General features: G+C 39.3%; 1 protein-coding gene across 3 annotated transcripts in view; it reads left to right on the top strand.

Moving 5' to 3' along the window:
* Positions 1 to 20,701, top strand: part of ARPP21 (cAMP-regulated phosphoprotein, 21kDa) — a 152,951-nt gene extending 132,250 nt beyond the window's left edge. For 2 of the 3 annotated variants that reach the window (XM_006869171.1, XM_006869169.1), the window contains 2 exons: positions 19,161 to 19,309; positions 19,908 to 20,701. In XM_006869171.1, the coding sequence (XP_006869233.1) occupies positions 19,161 to 19,309; positions 19,908 to 20,165 (407 nt within the window). In that variant the 3' untranslated portion in view covers positions 20,166 to 20,701. The remainder of the gene's footprint in view (positions 1 to 19,160; positions 19,310 to 19,907) is intronic. The other variant, XM_006869170.1, reaches the window with a different exon arrangement.
* The last annotated feature ends 428 nt before the right edge of the window (positions 20,702 to 21,129 follow it).

Here is a 21,129-nt window from a genome sequence, read left to right as displayed (position 1 = left end):
ATACTGCTTGGGTTGGATCATAATTTGACTTTTTTTTTTTGGTCATACAGAACATTTAAACAGCAATGGTACTTCCTACATTATTATCAATTCCCAACAAAGGTTACCATTTTCTCAGAATAGAAAGGTAAGCTTTAGGGCAAAAAGTCAAATATTCCACCTTAATAGCTAATGACATATAAATTTGAGAGTTAACATTTACTTAATTGCCAAAGCAGTCATGCTAAATGCATACTCTGACATATTATCAGGTGTTGTAAAGGATAATTTCTGAAGGGAAAAAAGAAAAAGGATCTATAAAGTCAAGAGACAGAACTTTACTGAAATCATTATCCAACTCTTTTTTTAAAATCTTCATTTTTGAAAATGTTGACTCAGTAGCTTGGGAAATTCTCCCTACCTAGCAGTGCACTTCTTATAATCTATGAAAGAAAGGGGCATGCTGATTATTTTGTTTGTCTCTCCTCCCATCACATTGTCCACCATTCTGTTTGCTTCTCTCTTGCCCACACACTGATCTCCCATGTTCTCTTGCCTGTGGTTTCCAGATGGGCTTTGTTAAGGAGCGGTACAAGTATAATACCAAAGGGCCTGGGAAGAAATATCACAACCAGTTTCGGGCATTCCCTCCCTGCCTTGGAAAGCTAGCCTGACAAATGGTCCCTTCTCCTAGTTTCTGGGACCACTGTCCTATCCTCTGAAACCTTCAGGCCTAGGGAAGAAACCAGTTGTCCACTATTGTTAAGACTTCTGGTACCTCAGTCTTACTTCTTGTAAGACTAATAGCAACCCTGTGTAGGGTTGTTGAGCTTGAACCACTAACCCTGCAGTTCAAACTGACCTTGCAGTCTAGCACATTAACCCACAGAACCACACCAGGATGCCTCAGTCTTACTTGATGGTCCCTTAGTTTGCCTACGCATTTGGAAATACTTCCTTGATCACAGACTCTTCAGATGAATCAATTCAGTGGAATTCTGTTACCTAAGGGAACCTAAGATAGTGGGAGAAGTCGGTAGATCACAAATCCAAAAACAAACCCATGTTTTAATCCTGGTGCATTCTGGGTTTAGACAGTTTACTCACTTTGTGTTTATTCTCTATCAATGAGAGTAATGTTTGTACCCACTTAGTTTTTACATTGTGCAGGGAGTACAGTAAGAAACACACAATAAATGTTATTCTTAGTGTGACACAGAAGAAAACTGTTGGCTTTTGCTGACTTGAATTAGTACTAGTGTGGTCTATATTAATACACTTGATAGCCTCTTTTGAATGTTACCTGTTGGGTAAGAATCACTAATATGTATTTCTAAAGGTTCAGATACAGTTGACCCGACAGTTCCAAAAGAAGTCATTTGGTTCTGGTTTTGTAACTCATTGTAGTATACAACCTCCTGAACTTCCTTTTATCTTTTTTCTCCTATTGCCCTAGGGTATGGTATCTTAGCAAAGCCTGTAAGTAACTACTTTAGGCAGATTCCTTGAGTTCTGGTTCATGGGTACACAGATCAACACCAGCTGTTTTTCTGGAAACCCTGGTATGGCACTGTAGGATAAACACTGGAGCGCAAGGGTGGTTTGAACTGCAAGGTAGGTGCTTCAAGCTCACCAGCTGCCCCTCAGAAACCCTACGCAGGGTCACTATGGGTGGGAACTGACTCGACTGCACTTAACAACAACAATAGCAACTTCCAAGATCCTATTTCCAAACAGAGTCATATTCCCAGTGCACAGGGGTTAGGACTTTAACATGTCTTTTTTCCACTTGGTGGTGGTGCTGGGTGGGAGAGTTGAGTCTGTGTGTATATATAATTCAATGCATCACAATCACCAAAAGCTAACAGAGGTTTGAGAATGGTAAACACAGTTTTCAGGATACATAGTTTCTTCACTCTCCTCTTCAGTCCCTTCTGTATTTTCTCTTCCTTTTCTGTTTTGAACCTATTTCTATCTACCCTTATCCAAACAACAAACTATGGCATTAGAAAACTGTGCCTTGCCCTTTTGATTTTCTGTCAGAAGGCACTTCTTTTGCCAGAGGCAAGGGGTATAAGAAAAAGCAGTTATCAGGACCAGATTTTTCTTTATTCTGCTGTAATTATGATGAATCACTTCCTATTTGCCACCGTTCATGTATTCAGAGTTTTGGGCTCCCTGCTGTGAGTACATTGCTTCTCCATTCTTTTCCTTTAAGGATAAACATTGAACTGCCAACCACAGAGTTGACAGTTCAAACCCACCAGCTGCTCGTTGGTAACAACTGCACGTCAATTTATTAATTGACATTTGTATTTGCTTATGAGATTATGTGTCCATGATTTAATGGAAATATTCTGATTTTTGCTTCAGTTTCCTCAGACATTATTTTGGGTAGTTACTGTGGCTTTCTCAAAGTTATCTTCTAGCATTTGGATACATCACCTTAACCAGCTCTCTGAACTGTCTTGTGTTGTCAGGGAAGATGATCCAGGATACTTTCCTACTAAATTAAACGAAGTAAATAATTAATAGTAAGGCTAGTGTATAATGAGACACTTTCATTCTGTTGTACATAAAGTCACTATGAGCTGGAACTGACTCAGACACCTGACATCAGGCTATAATAAAGAAGTGACACTGAGACCCATTTGATGGTCCAGAAGACAGAAAATGCAGACTGTGTTATTCAGGTCCCAGTCTTTTTGGATAGAGGCATTCTTTAACGCTTAATCATATATTCAATCTGCAGAAACAGACCTATCATTACAACTGGGCAAACGGTTCCATAGGCAAGTATATACCTTCTATCTACAGTACCCTAGGAGCTCTGGTAGTGTAGTGGTTACGAATCGGGCTGCGAATCGTTTAAGGTCAGCAGTTCGAAACTACCAGCTGTTCCGAGGGAGAAATTGGAGGATTTCTGCTCCCGTAAAGATTTACAGCCTCGGAAACCCTGTTTAGGGTCGTTATGGGTCAGAACCAACTCGACGGCACTTAGCAACAACAACAACATACACAGTACCCTAAGTCTTTCAGAATGTTTAATTTTCATGGCATGGTTTTAAAACCCTAGCATTTGACTCCTGCTCCTTCCCTAGCCTCCTTTATCTGCTACCTCTGTCCACATCGAATCTGCTTCCGTACCTTAACTCTTCATATCCCTGAACAATTTTTCTCATATTGATGGGTTTTTGTACATGTTGGTCCTTTTGCTTAGACCTTCTTAATACTAACTCTTTCCATTTGACCCCACCTCATGAGCTCACTGCTCATCTATTAAAAGTAGTTTCAATATGACCTCCTAGAAACATTCTATTATAAACCTCCCATTTTCCCTGCTCATGCCAGTAGTAAATGCCCCCTTCTCAGTGATCCTGGAGCTGAAAGCTGCTTCTCTCCTAGTGCTATCTCAAGATGCTACAAGTTTTGGGTTACATCCTGTTTCCACTCTGGAGTAAGCTGTGTCAAGAGCCCTTGTATTCACTCATAACTATATAGCAAAGAACACATGTTCACTAAAGTTTGTGGAAGAAAAAAGCTTGTGAATTAACAATGCAATTGCTTGGCATTGATATTCAGTCATTGGAATACTAGAGTCATCTAATTGTTAGATCATAAGAGCCAGCTGTGAAAAGACCAGAAATTGTACCTCCTAGGTGTTAAATTCTTTGTAGTTTGAATTCAACCGTTATAAGAGTATATACATCACAGAAATCAGCACTTGTTATAAATTAGGGGCTTTGTTTTCCTTAGTGCTGATTTTCCAGCACACCCTAATATTCATTAGTATGGTACATACAGTTATTTAACCTCTTCTCATAGTCATCAAGCACATACTATTTTAAATCTTCACTAGAGTACTATTTGGTGAGAACCTTGTCAATTTGGAGTTAAAGATAGAAAATAGCTGTTTTCTCTGAGATCTGTCAGAAGGCACTTCTTTTTTATATATATAATGAGGATACTTTTGATTCACCATAAGTTAGACTTTCCTACGGAACCGTTTGTCCAGTTGTAATGATAGGTATGTTTCTGCAGATTGAATGTATGACCAGGGTAAGGTTACACCTTATAGCCCGAAAATAGTGACAGTAATTTGATGACAGTGCTGTGGATGCATTTGCTTTTTTCCTTGTCCTTATATTATGAAAACTATATAAGTAACAAAACATTTTACCCTGTGACTTTTGATCTCATAATTAGCCTGTGGTAGCCTGCTGACCAATAGCAATTTCCAATAAGATATCTACCGGGGGAGTATTATTGTGGAGACAATTGTATGCAGTGGGTTAAGAATTAGACTGCTAACTGAAAGATCGTCAGTTCAGAGCCCTCAGCCACTCCAAAGGAGAAATGTAAGGCAGTCCACTTCCATAAAGGTTTATAGCTTTGGAGATCTCAGGGAGCAGGTTTACTCTGTCCTGTCTGGTTGCTATGAGTTGGACTTGACCCAATGGCAGTGAGTATCACTGATCTTGTCCCAAGCTTAGTCTGGGGAAAGAGTTCCTTGTGTAGCCTCAGCAGTAATTTGGTGTCACCCAGCCTGGTTTCAAATATGTCCACAATTAACACTTCTGGTAGAGGTGCAAGAACGTTGCATTTTCCTCTAAGCCATGCAACCTCATTAAGATAGTAAAACATTTGCAAGTGATTCATGCAGCTTTTCTCTCTCAGGGTTGTTGAAGCTCTCTGGCTGTCAGCACAGTACTATGGGCCAGGAAAGTTCAGAGAATTACTTCAATAATATGACAGCCTCTTCCATTTAAAATGGAATTCAATGCTGGCTTCCCTCTGAGGCATTCATTGAAATTCCGTGCATGATCCGTTCCTGTAGTCATTTAGCAATGTCTCTCATGTTTGCCCTGATTTAAAAAAGAAAAGAAAGAAAAAGAGAAAAAGAGAAAGAAAACCAGCTTTGTAGTTCCAGAAACATGGATCAGGATGGTCTAATTGCAGTGAAGAGGCCCCCGAGCTTGTAGTAATAGGATGGTTCATCTGATGTGTACTGCTATTAGAAAATGACCCATGCGTGTATGTTCTCAGGGGATGGTAAAGAGGTTTTTAAGAATTACACTCTGTGCAGTATGAAAGCTAATGAGCAAAAGAGCAAGTATGAAGAAAAACTACTGCCTCCGAAAGCCCGGTTCCACTTAGGACTTGTCACTGCCTCCCTCAGATTCATTAGGATGAAATGGTCTCCACTGTGGTGTGTACTCTGTTACCTCCATTCCTGCCCAGGTCCCCCACAGTCATTGTGCACCACATTCCTGAGGAATTAAAACCACCGAATAATAAATGGTGAGGGAAAGAAAGAGGATGGAGGCAGAGACTGCCAGTAAATAGAGTGGAAGCGGCCATTAGCATCAGACAATGAAGGAAGTCATCACAGGCTTTAACAGGAAAGAAAAAGAAAGACAATTGCTCACACTTCCTTTGTTGAATTTTCAGAACTGTTTTAAGCTATTTCACTTCATGTATAAGAACAGAGTACCCGATTATGATTCTCACACTAGATTTTTCTATGCTTTGTCTTAATTTTCCAACATGCTTGAGGATACATCTGTATATGTAATATTTATATATAAAACCTCCCATAGAGTCTATACTGCTTTCTTGTTTTAAAAGTCCTAATTATGATTTTCAGCAGCATAAATTGAGAGGCTGGCATAGAGGCAAAATTCATTGAGATTCACATCTAACTTTTCAAAGTGTACATCGCCACACTCACACTTGAGAATTGGGTTAGAGTAGGGCAGTGCCTGAGGAGTCCTGGTGTGGCACTCAACCACAAGGTGGGTTTGAGCTGCAAGGTTGGCAGTTCAAATCCACTAGCCACTCCTCAGGAACCCAATACAGAGTTCCTATGAGTCCGAACCAACTCAGTGGCATTTAACAAGAACAACAACATATCGTTGTCTATAAGATCCAGTGAAATCAGATGCCTTTCTTGTTTCTTAGTATATTTAAGAAGATCTTGTGATTCAAAGAGCTCTCCATGGAAGTGGAACTATTGAGACTGTCCTTCATTTCCTGTGAAGATCAGGTGTCAGGCATGAGGCATCCAGTACCCTAAATCTACCTCTTTGAGTTATGAAATGATTCTGCTTTTATCAAACTATAGCGATATCATGATACTCTACTACATCTTTTCTCCCCACTCAGTGCTACCTTTAGCACCATGTGCTATACATAGATGAAGCAGGAAGGTACCACTGTCTTAGAAACAAATGCTTAGTAACAAAAAAATCAATTTTGAAATGAATTTATAGTGTTACCTGAATTAGAAAGCATAGTGATAGCAGACTAAAAATTTGGGAGGTTCCAGCTATCTCTGAGAGAGCTAAATAAGTTGATTTCTTCAGGTCCTCTAAGTCACTGTTTCCAAATCTTTGTGTATCTTCTCCCTATTACTTAATTTTTATCTTTGCCATACTATAAACATAATCCCCCACCCCCAAGGCCTAGTGACTTTCCTAGGGACAGCCAGTTCGCTGAAACAGTAAATGAGTTAATCACATATATAATGTTTATCTTGTTGCTGTTAGTTGTACATCAAATTAGCTTCAACTTTTCGAACTTAGGATGAACAGAACAAAGCATAACTTGGTCATACGTGTCATTACAATTGATATCTGTAATTCATTTTGATAGCTATTGTATAGTGCTTTCCGATCTAGTGGGATAATCTTCCCACACGATATTGGATACTATTCTATTTTGACCTAAGGTTTTGTTGGCTACGTTTCAGAACTAGATCACCAAGGCTTTCTTCTTCTTAGTCTGTCTACTATGTCTAACTTCCTAGTATGGAAGCCCACTGAAAGGTGTCCACTCTGGGTGACCCTGATGGTATTTAAAATACTGGTGCCCTGTTGTTGTCATGTGGCACCAATGACTCAATTCTGACTTACAGTGACCCCATGCCCAGATCTGCACCATCCTCACAATGACTGTTAGGCTTAAGCCCATTGCTGCTGCCACTTTGCCAAACCATCTCTTTTTTGCTGACCCTCCACTGTACCAAGCACTATGCCCTTCTCCAGGGCCTGGTCCCTCCTGATAACATGTCTGAAGTATGAGAGATGAAGTCTCGCCATCCTGGCTTCTAAGAAGCATTCTGGCAGTACTTCTTCCACACAGATTTATTTGTTCTTCTGACAGTTCATGGTTCTTTTCATATTCTTAACCAACACCATAATTCACATGCATCAGTTCTTCTATGGTCTTCCTTATTCGCTGTACAACTTTCACATGCATATGAGGCGACTGAAAATCCCATGACTTGGGTCAGGCACAATTTAGTTCTCCAACTGACATCTTTGCTCATCAACAACTAATTCTTAGAGATATAAGCAACTTGATTTCTCCAGGCCCTCTAAGTTAATTTTTCAAAATCTTTGTGTATCTTTTCCCTCTTACTTAATTTTTATCTTTGTAATACTATAAATATAATATTTATAAACATTTTTATTTTATAAACATATAATATATAAAAATTTCCATCTTATAAACATTTTATTAACATAAAAAATGTTTCTGAACATCTTTGCTCGTAAGAGGTCTTATGCAGCAGACTTGCCTAATGCAATATGTCATTTGATTTCTTGATTGCTGCTTCCATGAGTGTTAATAGTGGATTCAGCAAAAAGAAGTCTGACAATTTCTGTGCTTTCTCCATTTAACATGGTATTTATTGATCCAGCAGTGAGAATTTTTGTGTTCTTTACACTGAGGAGTAGCCCATACTGAAGGCTGTGGTCTGTAATCTTCTTCAGTACATATTTTAGTCCTCTTCACTTTCAGCAAGCAAGGTTGTATCATCTGCATATTACAGGTTGCTAATGAGGCTTCCTAGAATCCTGATACCACATTCTTCTTCATGTAATCCATCTTCTCGGATTATTTGCTTAGCATGCAGATTGAATGAATATGATGAAATTCAAACCTGGTAAATGCCTTTCCTGATTTTCAGCCATTCACTGTTCCATTGTTCTGTTCGAGCTACTGCGTCTTTGTCTATGTACGGGTTCCTCATGAGCATAGTTAAGTATTCTTGAATACCTGTTCTTTGCAGTGTTATCAGTAATTGTTTATCATGATTCACAAAGTCAAAAGCCTTTGCACAGTCAATAAAGTAGAGGTAATTTTTCTGGTATTCTCTCCTTTTAGCCAAGATCCATTTAACATCAGCAGTGATATCTCTCATTCCATATTCTCACCTGAATTCAGCTTGAACCTCTGGCAGTTGTACTGTGGCAGCCAGTTTTGGATGATCTTTAGCAAAAATTTGCTTTCATGAATGTGAATCAAAATGTACGATAATTTCCACATTATGTTGGATCACCCCTCTTTGGAATGGGCACAAATAAGGCTCTATTCCAATCAGTTGGTCAGATAGCTGTCTTCTAAATTTCCTGGCATAGATGAAAGTGTGCCTCCAATGCTTCATGAGCTTGTTGAAAGATTTCAATTTGCATTCCATCAAATGCTGGTGCCTTGTTCTTGGCCAGTACCTTCAGTGTACTTTGGATTTCTTCCTTCGGTATCATTGGCTCTTGGTCATATGCTACCTCTTGAAATGATTGACCATCACCCATTTCTTTTCGGTACAGTGACTCTGTGTATTCCTTCCATCGTCATTTGATGCTTTCTGCATCCTTCACTATTTTGCCTATGTTGTTGTTGTTAAGTGCCATCAAGTTAGTTCCAACCCATAGCGACCCTGTATAGGGTGTTCAAGGACCATCTGGACCATCTGGTAAGCTTGAACCACTGACCTTGCAATTGAAACTGACTTTACAACCCAGTGCATTAATGCAGAGCACCATGCTCCTAAAGCCTACAGCATCTGGTATTCCCAGGCGATCTTCCATCCACGTACTAACCAGGCCCAACCTTGCTTAGTTTCTGGGGTACATTCAGGGTTGTTGTTGTTGTTAAGTGCCGTTGAGTCAGTTCCAACCCATAGTGACCCAGAACAGGGTTTCTGAGGCTGTAAATCTTTACGGGAGCAGAAAACCTCATCTTTCTCCCACAGAGCAGCTGGTAGTTTCGAACTGCTGACCTTGCGGTTCACAGCCCAATTTGTAACCACTATGCTACCAGAGCTTATTTTGCCAATAGAATCTTTCAATATTGCAAATCAAGGTTTATATTCTCCAGTTGTTTCAGCTCAAGAAATGCTGAACATATTTTTCCCTTTTTGTTTTCTAACTCCAGGTCTTTGCACATTTCATTATAATACTTTATCTTCTCAAGTTACCCTTTGAAATTTTCTGGTGAGACATTTTCTCTACCTCCTCATTTTTTCCATTTTCTTTAGAATCACTAAGCTGGAGAGCAAATTTCAGAGTCTCTTCTGACATCCAATTTGGCCCTTTCCTTCTTTCTTGTCTTCTTAATGACATTTTGCTTTCTGCCTATATAATATTCTTGATATCATCCCATAACTCTTTTGGTCTTTGGTCATTAGTGTTTTATGAATCAAACCTGTTATTGAAATGATCTCTAAATTCAGGTGGGATATGTTCAAGGTCATATTTTGGCTCTTGTGGACTTGTTTTAATTTTCCTTATCTTCAACTTGAGCTTGCATATGAGCAGTTAATGGTCTGTTCCATAGTCTGTCCCTAGTCTTGTTTTAACTGATGATATGGAGCTATTCCATCATGTCTTTCCAAAGATGTAATCAATTTGATGTCTCTGTATTCATTCTATCTGGTGAGTTCCATGTGTATAATCATCTTTTATGTTGTTTAATAAAAGGTATTTGCAATGAATCAGTCATTGGTCTTGCAAAATCCTATTATGCTGTCTCCAGCATCATTTCTATTACCAACATCATCTTTTCTAATCACTGATTCTCCTCGTTGTTTCCAATCTGTGCATTCCAATTGCCAGTAATTATCAATACCTGTTAATTGGATGTTTGATCAATTTCAGACTGAAGAAGCTGGTAGAATTCTTCAATTTCATCATCACTGACTTTAGTGGTTGGTGCATATATTAGATTAATAATAGTATATTAACTGGTCTTCCTTGTAGGCATATAGATATCATCCTTCCACAGACAGCACATTATATTTCAAGACAGACCTCGGAATATTCTTTTTGGTATTGTATGTGACGCCATTCCTCTTCAAATTGTCATTCCCAGTATAATGAACATTATGATTGTCAGATTCAAAATGGCCAATACCAGTCCAATTCAGCTAACAAATGTCTACGATATCTACCTATATGCATTCCATTTCATTTTTGACAAGTTCCAATTTTCCTATATTCAGACTTTGAATGTCCCATGTCCTGATTATTAATGGATGTTTACAGCTATTTCTACTTATTTTGAGTTATGCCCCATCAGCAAATGAAAGTCCCGAAGGCTCTACGCCATTCATGTCATCATGGTTAACTTTTTTTGAGGAGGCAGCTCTTGAGTTCTCTTTTGAGGGTTTCATCCTGTGGCACTATAGCTGACAATATTCTAGTACTTTTCATATGCTTGAATATTCAGATCTGACAGTGTCCTGCTACGATTTATAAGGTGTTCAGTGGCTGAACATTCAGAAATAGTCCATCTTTTCTTCTTCCTAATCTGTGTTAGCCTGTAAAGTCAGCTGAAACCTGTCCACCATAGGTGACCCTGCTTGTATTTAAAATACCGGTGGTATAGCTCCCAGCATCATAGGAACACCAAACCACCCCAGTACGAGTGTGTTGACAGGCACCAGAGCTTCCTGTATAAAGACACCACACAGGTCACCACAGTATAACAAACTGACACGTGGATAGGTGGTATTTTATGTAGAAATGAGATATTGTTACCTTATGTTTCAAATTTTAAGATCATTTTGAGAAAACAGAACAAATATATTGTCTTATCAAGAATTTTATGGAAAGCCATTATTTGATAAGGTTTTTTGTACTTGAAAATGATAGCATCAGCTTATTGGAAACCAGTGAGCCCTCTCCCTGACTGCAGGTGTTCTCTTATGTGAGCCTTTAAAACTGCTATTGAGGTGTATGGGTTGTTTTGACAAGGTAATCATGCTTTGCCTTTGGTGTTCTTTCTTTCTTTGATACTAACAAGATCTTGTTGATTGAACTGTGGAACATAACTTTTGTCCTCTATTTAATTGCTTTAAGTATTGAGAAAACAATTAATGTAATAAGTAGTCACTGAGTACCTGACACATGAAAGGGATTATAAGGGTGTGAGAACCAAAACACAATGTATGTATGCTAAATAATACTACAATTTAGTAAGCAAACGCAAGATACTAAGTCAAAGAGTCATTATTTACATTATGTAACTTCTTGGTAAGTCACAGTTTACTCTTCTATAAAATGAGTTTAATAATCATGACCACCCCTCAGGACTTTCATGACATTAAATGCTTGGTTTAAAATATGTGATTGATCCACATAGTTACTTTATAATAGCAAATCTTTAAAGAAGTTGAAAGTGTAGAAGACTTGATAAGAAACCAAGAGACAGAATCAGGCAGAAATCAAGAGACAGAACCAGGCAGATGTTGGAGAGTAGAGAAATAGAAAAACTATAAAAATTCATCAAAGGGAGAGGTCAGTCTTGTTGGGATTGAATAAAAACTTTTCCTGTTTCTGTTCTTTATCACGATTGTGAGGATGACATAAGACCAAGCACCTGACATTTCTTTACTGAGTCCCTAGATGGTGCAGAAGGTTTGTGATTCTAACCCATCAAGAGGTACTTCTGGAGAAAGGTCAACACTCTTGAAAAATCAACCCTATATAGAGCTGTACTCGGCATACATGGGTCAGTATGAGCAGAAATTGATTAAATGGCAATTAACAACAACAATTTTTTGCTGGTGCTTAACAACAATAGTCACGAATTTACTGAGCTATTATCATTCTGTCCCAAGATTGAATACAAAGAGTATAGTTTGAATTAAGAATCAACAGCTTAGGAACATAGAGACATATTTGCATCTTGGCTCCTCTAAGATACGTAAATTTTATATTAAGCAGATTTACATCAGTAACCACTTGAAAAAGCATTGTATCTTATTAAGAATATTTCATTTAATAAACACAACCTTGAGTGGGTTTGGGAGAGGCAATGAGAGCTAGCTTTTGACCTGGGAAATTTCCTCTATGGGAATGTACTGTCTTCCATTCCCCATCTTTGATCTCTTTCCTAATCACTCGTGTGGCACCATAGAATAAGCACTCAGCCTCAATGTCAGTTTGAAATGCAAGATCAGTGGTTCAAACTCACCAGCTGCTCCTTGGAAACTCTATACGTTATGAGTCAGAAGCAACTTTATGGCAGTTAACAACAACAACAACAACCACAGTGGCAACAAAAAAATGAAAATGGTGTTTACTACTTTTCCTTCTCATTTATTTCCAAAATGATGTATCTGTAACACAATACTTAAGAGTTAAATTAATGCTAGCCATAATTGTATAACTTTATAACCCATGACTCCTGATGTGGCACTGTAGGATAAGCACTGGACTGTGAACCATAAGACCGGCTGTTCCAACTCATCAGCTGCTCCTTGGAAATCCTATCTAGGGTCAGCATGAGCGGGAAATGACTCGACAGCACATAACAGCAACAATCCATTCACAATCTGAATTTCCCTAATTTCCTTCTATTAAGAGAAATATTGTTTTGCCCAAATATTAACAAATAATTCTCCAACCACAAACGTTATTCAGTAACTGTTCTCGTGGAAATCCTATTTAATTTTCAGATTTATAAGGTTCAGGCATTCTAAATCTTACAGTGTATCAATCTTCTTGTTAAATGCCATCAACTCAATTCTGACTCATAGTGACCCTGTATAGGGTTTCTGAGGAGTAGTTGGTGGGTTTGAACTGCCAACCTTGTGGTTCCAAATTTCAGTGCTGATCCTACAGCGCCACAACCTTCATTTTTTTAATTGCTAAAGGCATTTGGCCATTCCACACCTTTGGGTTAGTGAAAAAGAAGACGATCCTGAGGGAGGTGAATTGGCACAGTGGGCTCAAACAGCAAAATTGTGAGACTGGAGCAGGACTGGACAGGATTTTTTGCTCTGCTGTGAATAGAGTCACCCTGAGTTAGAACCGGCTCTAGGGCACACCTAAAAACAACAACCTTTTAACTTTCAGAAAGCAATTGACATAAGTGATTTTAAAGTTGAATCCATCAAGACTGAAAAAGAATTAAACGTAGTTAATGTCTTTATCATCTCCAGAGCAAGCCTATGGGCAGATACTACTCCTGTGTCTGTTTTGTAAGCCGCCTTAGAGCTTGCTAATCCTCAAAAAATATAAACAATTTTTAAAAAGGTAATTTTACAGCCAAGAATTGACACAGTGGAACACAGTTCTCATTTGAATAGACAAGATAAGCAGGTTTCACCTCATTGCAATAGTTGCCTTGGGTGGGTTGTGTCCTGGGCAGACATTGTGGGTTCATTCTTGTTGTTGTTAAGTGCCATCGAGTTGATTCTGACCCATTGGAACCCTGTATAGGGTTCTCAAGGAGCAGCTGGTGAGCTTGAACCACCAACCTTGCAGCTCACATGACTATGCAATCTAACCCAGTAGCCCACAGCGCCACACCAGGACTCCAAGGTTCATACTTAGGTCACTGCTATCTTATTTCTATGAGTCTATTCCTGGACCAGAGCTCACATTCACATTCCAGACTGCCTCCTGTCTTTAGAACTATTCTGCCTCCTCTCATGACATCATTATTTTAAGAAATGTCTTACTCCTCAATTAAACCATTCCAGGTGTGAATTTCTTGCCTGGAGAGAGAATTGAGAAATGAATCGGTCTCGTGAATATAAATTGGGTTTCCTTAGCCTTAAGTTTTTGTTTTGAAATTGTAGAGCATTTGCTCGTGATATAAATCCTTATTTGCCATAAGTGTGTTTACTGTGGGAACCCAGTGCAGAGCTGATAGCCCATTGCTATGCATAACTGAATATTAAAGTTCACAAATCATCTGGCAGAGGAGGCTGGGGAGGGAAGCTCTGCAGTGCGGCTGCGTCTTTGCCTGTGTTCTCTGCAAAGATGAATCGCACTCTCATGGAGCAAAGCCTTTATTAAGATGAAGTTGCCCAGCCCCCTCACTCGTTTTTTTCTCCTCGATTTTACTTCCTTTCCCTACCAAGGCCGTCTGCTCGCTAAGTGTCTGGACAACTCTATTACTACAAGACTTATTTTCCCTTCTCCCCACTTTTGGTTTAGAGGCTGGTGCAATAAATGATGAATCGCTCATAGGTCACCTCAATTTATTTTTGAACACGATTCTGTGAAAGGATGGAAGGCTTAGATAAACATATAAATAATTTTCAGACACAAGGCCACCTTGCCTTCCCTTTCTTCATCTGCTTTTGTTTTTCAAGTAGCAGTATATATTCTGCCAATTGTCTCTTAAGGCCAACTGACCTTTCTCCAAATGATCAAATATGGGCCAACATTTTAAGACATTTCTTTCATTTTGAACACGTGCTTAGAATCTTCATTCAGAAATAAGGATCTATTCTATTTACAATTGGAGTCCTGGTGCAGCTCTGTAGGATAAGCACTGGACTACTAACCACAAGATTAGCAGTTCAAACCCACCAGTTGCTACTTGGAACCCCTGTACAGGGTTGCTATGAGTTGAAACCAACTCCATGGCACTTAACAACAACAGTATTTACATGGGCTCAGAGTGAGTTCACATTGTCTGCCCTTTGCTATGAAATTATATGGTAAGGAAGACCATTGGTCATAAGTTTTCTACATTCAGACCAGGTTGTTTTCTTTTGTATGCAACAAAGAATTTGAGTAGCTAGAAATACTGTTATAATGACATAACAAAACAGTAATAGGATTTTTCAGCACTCATGAATATATGAATTAGAGCAAAAGATCTAGACTATGAGAAACAATAGGAAAGTTGTGTTTTGTTTCATATTAAAAGAACTTTCAAGTACCTCTGTCGATGAGGCATTCTGGGAGTTAGTAATGACAGTGACAGGATCGCAGTAGTTATTTCTTGTTCTCACATCTGATGGTTTTTCCCTAGTGTATAAACTGGTAACACTTCAGCTGTGAAGCTATGCTATTCGAGTCTGAAAATAGACCTGTTGAGCATATAAAAGTAGGGCCTTCACTGTGTGATGTGTCTAGAATAATAGCTGGAGGGAAGGTAGCTGATAGACTTAGTGATCTTCTTAATATGTGGTGACTTTTTAATAATGTAAAATAACTCAACAAGCTAAAATCACTCTGAAAAAAATTAGAGTAACAGGAACATACAAACCAGGACACTTGATGAAGGTTAACACAAATCCAACCCAGCCCACTGCCATCAAGGCACTTCTGACTCATCATGACCCCTACATAGAGTTTCTGAGGCTATAAATCTTTTCGGGAACAGAAACACTCATTTTCTCCCACAGAACAGCTTGTGGGTTCGAACTATTGAGATTAGCAGTCCAGTGCTTATCCTACAGTGCCACTAGTGCCTCTTAAGGGAGGTTTTAAATTGTAAACTTTCTCCACCCAACATTCCAGACACAGGTACTTCCCAACTTGACCTTTCCCCACCAGCTGCTTTTTATTAAATGTTCCAAATTGATTGCAGCTTGCAAGATTCCCCGGACTCCCCCACCCACCCAGGGCTTCACACTCCCTGCTTAGAGTTTACAGTTTTTACTCTGGTGGTTGTTACGGAGCATATACTCAGTTCCAACTCACAGTGAGCCTGAGTTTCTGAGTAGCAGCAGCTGGTGGGTTTGAACTGCCAGTCTTACAGTTGGCAAGACAGTTCTTATCCTACAGCATCACACCAGGGATCCGAGAGCCTAGGATGTCATTGTTAAGTGCCATCTAGCCCTGGTTTGGCGTTGTGGATTAATGCCTGTGGGTTAATGCGCTGGACTGCAAAGTTGGTTTGAATTGCAACGTCGATGGTTCAAGCTCACCAGCTGCTGCTCGGAAATCCTATGCAGAGTCACTATGTCGGAACCCACCAACAGCACTTAACAAGTCAGTTCTGATTGATAGCTACCCTGTACAGGGTTGCCATAGAGCAGTGGTGGGTTTGAATAGCTGTCATTGTGATTAGAAATCCAGTGCTCCGCTTACAATGGCATACCAGGACTCCAGATACTAGTATACTGAATCAGAATCTGCAGTTCAGTAAAACTCACAGTTGATTCTTAGGTATATATGCACATAAAAATCACCTGGCGATCTTTTTAAACTGTAGGTTTTGATTCAATACATCTGGGATGATAGGAGGTAGGAACTTATACTTAGACCTCGTTTTTCCATATTTCTGACAACAGGTAAAAGATGTATTATTTTGTAAGGTTTTACACAAATGATAGCAAATTATTTTCTTCTGTAAGGATTATTTATAATTTTGGACTTCAGTATAAAGTTAAAACTCTCACATACATTTAAAATTTAGGATATTTAATAACAATATATGTGAATTCATTAGGTTTTTTTCTTTTATTTGAGTTTAGAAGATCTGGCTGCAAAATATAATTAATATTTGCCTTAAGAAAAATCTACGTTTTTAAGAATTTTTCTTTCTCTTAGTAAGTTGTGTTACAGCCATTCTTGTTATTCTCAGATACATAGCAGGATTAACAGGAGCTGGAGAAGGACTTAACTTTATAGCATTGTTGTTGTTAAGAGCCATCAAGTCAGTTTTGAATCATAGCAACCCTGTTTAGGATGTATAGGCTGGTGAGCTTGAACCGCCAACGTTGAGGTTCAAACCAACCTCGCAGTCGAGCGCATTAACCCGCAGCACCACAAGTGAATCGATTTCCTTTATCTACCACCATGTCATTTGCACCTAAATCATACTTTTCTTCCTAACGTGAAGGAACGATTCATAGTCTTACTTTAACAATGCATTTTTATATCACTTGTTGCTATTAAGGGAACATGGTGGCTCCATAAAATAAGTACAAGGAGCTCTGGTAGCGTAGTGGTTACGAATCGGGCTGTGAACCTTAGGGTCAGCAGTTCGAAACTACCAGCTGTTCCGTGGGAGCAAGATGAGGCTTTCTGCTCACATAAAGATTTATAGCCTCGGAAACCCTTTACAGGGTCATTATGAGTCGGAACCGACGCGACAGCACATAACAACAGGAACAAGAAGGTCATGATTCTAACCTGCCAGCTGCTCTGTGGGAGAAAGATGAGGCTTTCTGTAAAGATTTAAAAGACTCAGAGACCCTATCCAGAGCTGCTATGTGTTGGAACCAACAGGACAGTAATTGTTAAGTCAGTTCCAACTCATAGCAGCTCTGGTTAGGGTCTCCGAGTCTTTAAATCTTCACAGGAGCTAAAAGCCTCATCTTTCTCCCGAGAAGCAGCTTGCAGGTTCAAACCACCAACCTTCTTGTACACAGCCCATTTTACAGAGCCACTGCACTCCCCAAATCATTTAAGTGTGGATTAAAAATAATTACAGTAGCTAAATCCTGGTATGCTTAGAAAAGAAAGCAAATCAGTCAACTGACCTATATATACACGAGGACACAACAGTTTTTTTTAATGTTGTATATCTATAACATATATGTGTCTCTATATCTATTTGGTATTCATCGTCACTTAATTGGAGTGTTTTACCATAATGTTCTTTTGGGAGTTATGGGTGAAATAGAGTATAAGCTTGCTCTGTCTTACACTTCTTGTTGCCTTTAGTCTGAGAGAGTAAACAGCGATTTACTCAGAGTAGTAACTCATTGTATTCACTTGTTATTGTTATGTGCCGCAGAGTCAGTTCCAACTCATAGCAACCTTATACACAGCAGAACACAGCACTGCCCTGTCCTGTGCCGTCCTGCCCTGTACAATCCTGACAATCATTGTTATTCTGAAGTACACTGCTGCTGCCACTGTGCCAATCCATTTTATTGGGGGTCTTCTTTTTCATTAAACCTCCACTTTACCTTGATAATGTCCTTCTCCAGGGGCTGGTCACCCAGATAACAAGTCTGACTCCATTCCTCTTCAATTTATATGCATTCTGTTTCATTTTTGACAACTTCCAATTTTCCTAGATTCACACTTCATACATTCCATATTCCAATTATTAATGGATGTTCTGATTATTAATTGGATCTTCTGATTCTTAATGGATGTTTATAGACTTCTGCGGTCACACTGTAGTATCAGCACTGACTGCAAAACTACAGGGTCAGCAGTTCAAACCCAAAACCCACCAGCTGCTCTTCATAAAACCCTATACAGGGTTGCTGTGAGTTGGAACCAAATCAATAGCACTTAACAATAACAGCTGTTTCTCCTCACTTTGAGTTGTACCCCATTAGCCGATGTAGGTCCTAAAAGCTTTACTCCATTCTTGTCATCATGGTCAACTGTAGTTTGAGGAGGCAGCTCTTCTTCAGTCTTGTTTTGAGTGCCTTCCAACCTGAGGGGTTCATCTTCTGGCAGATGTTCTTATGACAGCATTCTGATGCTATTCGTAGTGTTTCAATAATCAATAATCTGGTGTTATCTGACAGTGTTCCGCTACTATTCATAAGGTTTTCAGTGGCTAAACATTCAGACGTAGTTCCCCTCTCCTTCTTACTAGTCTGTCTTAGTCTGGAAGCTCAGCTGAAACCTTTCCACCATTAAAATACCATGTGCAGGGCTTCTAGCATCTCAGCGACATGCAAGCCACCATAGTATGACAGACAGATGAGTGGTGGGTTTTTGTTGTTGCTGTTGTTGTTCAGTAGGACATTAAAAAAAAAAAAAATGAGTGTAATGAAGTCAGAAAATAGAGAAATTAGTCATTTTAACTTTTCAAAAAGCGTGATGATCTGTGAATTCTCCAAATATCAAAACTAAGGAAAAAGCTAAATATTAAAGATTTAATTTATAGTACTAAATGCTATCAATAGAAACATCTGTCAGAGTGCCTGAGGAATTTCCTAATTTTCACAGTGTGCTTATTGGATAATTCTACAAAACAATGGAAACGTCAGAGAATGTCTGGGTGCCATACTTACGTCTACTCTTAAAAAGAAAAATGTATGCTTAAGAAATAACTTTAGCATATTCCTGGTGTGGAGATTGAGCTGTCTGAAGGTTATTTTGTGAACCCCATCAATCATCGCTTCTGTCCTTCCTGGCACAACCATTTCAAAAGGTGAATTTTCTTTCTAGGCTACCAGCCAGTCTTGTCTGGTCAACAGGGGTTCCAAGGCCTAATGGGAGTGCAGCAGCCGCCTCAGAGTCAGAGCATGATGAGCAACCAACCAGGAACTCCGGTGCAGAGCGTGATGGTCTCCTACCCAACAATATCTTCTTATCAGGTGCTGGGAAATTTGTGGGTTATGAAGTGGTTACGTGCTGTGGAGTCGGTTCCAACTCACAGCGACCCTGAACAGGGTTTCTGAGGCTGTAAATGTTTACGGGAGCAGAAAGCCTCATTTTTCTCCCATGGAACAGCTGGTAGTTTTGAACTGCTGACCTTGCGGCTTACAGCCCAATTTGTAACCACTACGCTACCAGAGCTCTTTACTTGCCAAAGTAGGGTGTATGAATATGTCTCTGGGCTAGGTGGTTGACTGAATGGTGGGTAATTGATAGAGTCTTTGTTGATTGTTGACTTTGAATCAAGATTATAATGTTAAGAACTAACACCATCTGAGTAGCTATTGTATTGTACTACAAACAATTGTACCGGGCATTGAAGAATTATCTCTGTGACCCTTTTGTGTGTCATTTATCCAGAAAGTCTAGACCATGAGAAAGGTTCAGTGATTTGTCCAGTGTAAACCAGCTGATAAATGGCATCTCTGGGACTGATGGCCTATTAGACCTAATTCAAAAACGTGTAGTTTTTCATGACATAGGAGTGGCTCCAATATAGCCTCTTCACACAGAGCTCTCTCTTGTGTTTTCCCCCAGGTGCCAATGACCCAGGGTTCTCAAGGACTGCCCCAGCAGTCATACCAACAGCCAATCATGCTACCTAACCAGGCAGGTCAAGGGTCACTCCCAACCACTGGAATGCCTGTTTACTGTAACGTCACACCGCCAACCCCTCAGAACAACCTGCGGCTGATTGGCCCACACTGCCCCTCTAGCACAGTCCCCGTGATGTCGGCTAGCTGCAGGACAAACTGTGCAAGTATGAGCAACGCCGGATGGCAGGTCAAATTCTGAGCACTCTGGTTGTGGCCTGTTTCTTCAGATGATTACTCATGGCCTTTAAGGGAAGTGGAGCAAAATGAAAAAACTGCCTGAGGACTTAAGTATTCTCTCAACACTCAAATGGTTACTGCTGGTATTCTGTACAAATACAAGACTAATACACACGTTAGCTGGTTCATGGTGCATATTTTGTCATGTCTGCTAGGTATGCCTTTATAGCTTAGCTAGTGACATGAATTCATCAAGGTAAGATTTTTTCCTACCACTGAATACCACTGTGTAGACTATAATATCTCTAATTTGGATTAGTTTTGTACTTTGTGTTGAGTTTGTGATGCTAAACATATTTAAAAATTATATACTGAAATTGCATTGTACCAAAGCTGTAATGGAGAAGAAAAGAAGAATTGATAAATGAAAGGAATAATTTATATACACCATAGAGTTTTCTTTTTTTAATGGATATATACTGTATTGTAGTGTTTAATCAAAATAAAACTATTTGACCTTATGGAGGAAGGTCATTTTTTTACCACCAGTTTGGTTCACTCTCTCTTCCCATATGTGTTTTATTGTTTCATGAATACTGCACAGAAAAGGTCTTACAGATATTTGAAAATGAACTGACATCATGTCGGGACAAAGGCAAAAACTTAGCCACCTGCAGTTTCTATTCATTTTATTGCAAAGGTCCAAGAGATAAGATGACATACATTCCATTCATTTACTGAGTTCACATTTTTAAAAATATTTACTTTGTTTTTCATTTTAGAATAACTGAATGAATGTAGGAACCCTGGTGGAGCAATGGTTGAGTACTTAGCTGCTAATTGAAAGATTGGGAATTTAAAACCACCCAGGAGTCCTGGTATAGTGCCGTAAGATAATCACTGGACTCCAACTTGAAAGGTTGGCAGTTCAAACCCACCAGCCACTCATCAGCAACCCTAAACAGGGTTATCAGTTGGAATCCACT

The sequence above is a fragment of the Chrysochloris asiatica genome, unplaced genomic scaffold (assembly GCF_000296735.1).
Source record: "Chrysochloris asiatica unplaced genomic scaffold, ChrAsi1.0 scaffold00127, whole genome shotgun sequence".
In the NCBI taxonomy this organism is placed as follows: domain Eukaryota; kingdom Metazoa; phylum Chordata; class Mammalia; order Afrosoricida; family Chrysochloridae; genus Chrysochloris; species Chrysochloris asiatica.
The sequence above is the reverse complement of the archived record's forward strand: the minus strand, read 5'-3'. Positions and strand labels throughout refer to the sequence as shown.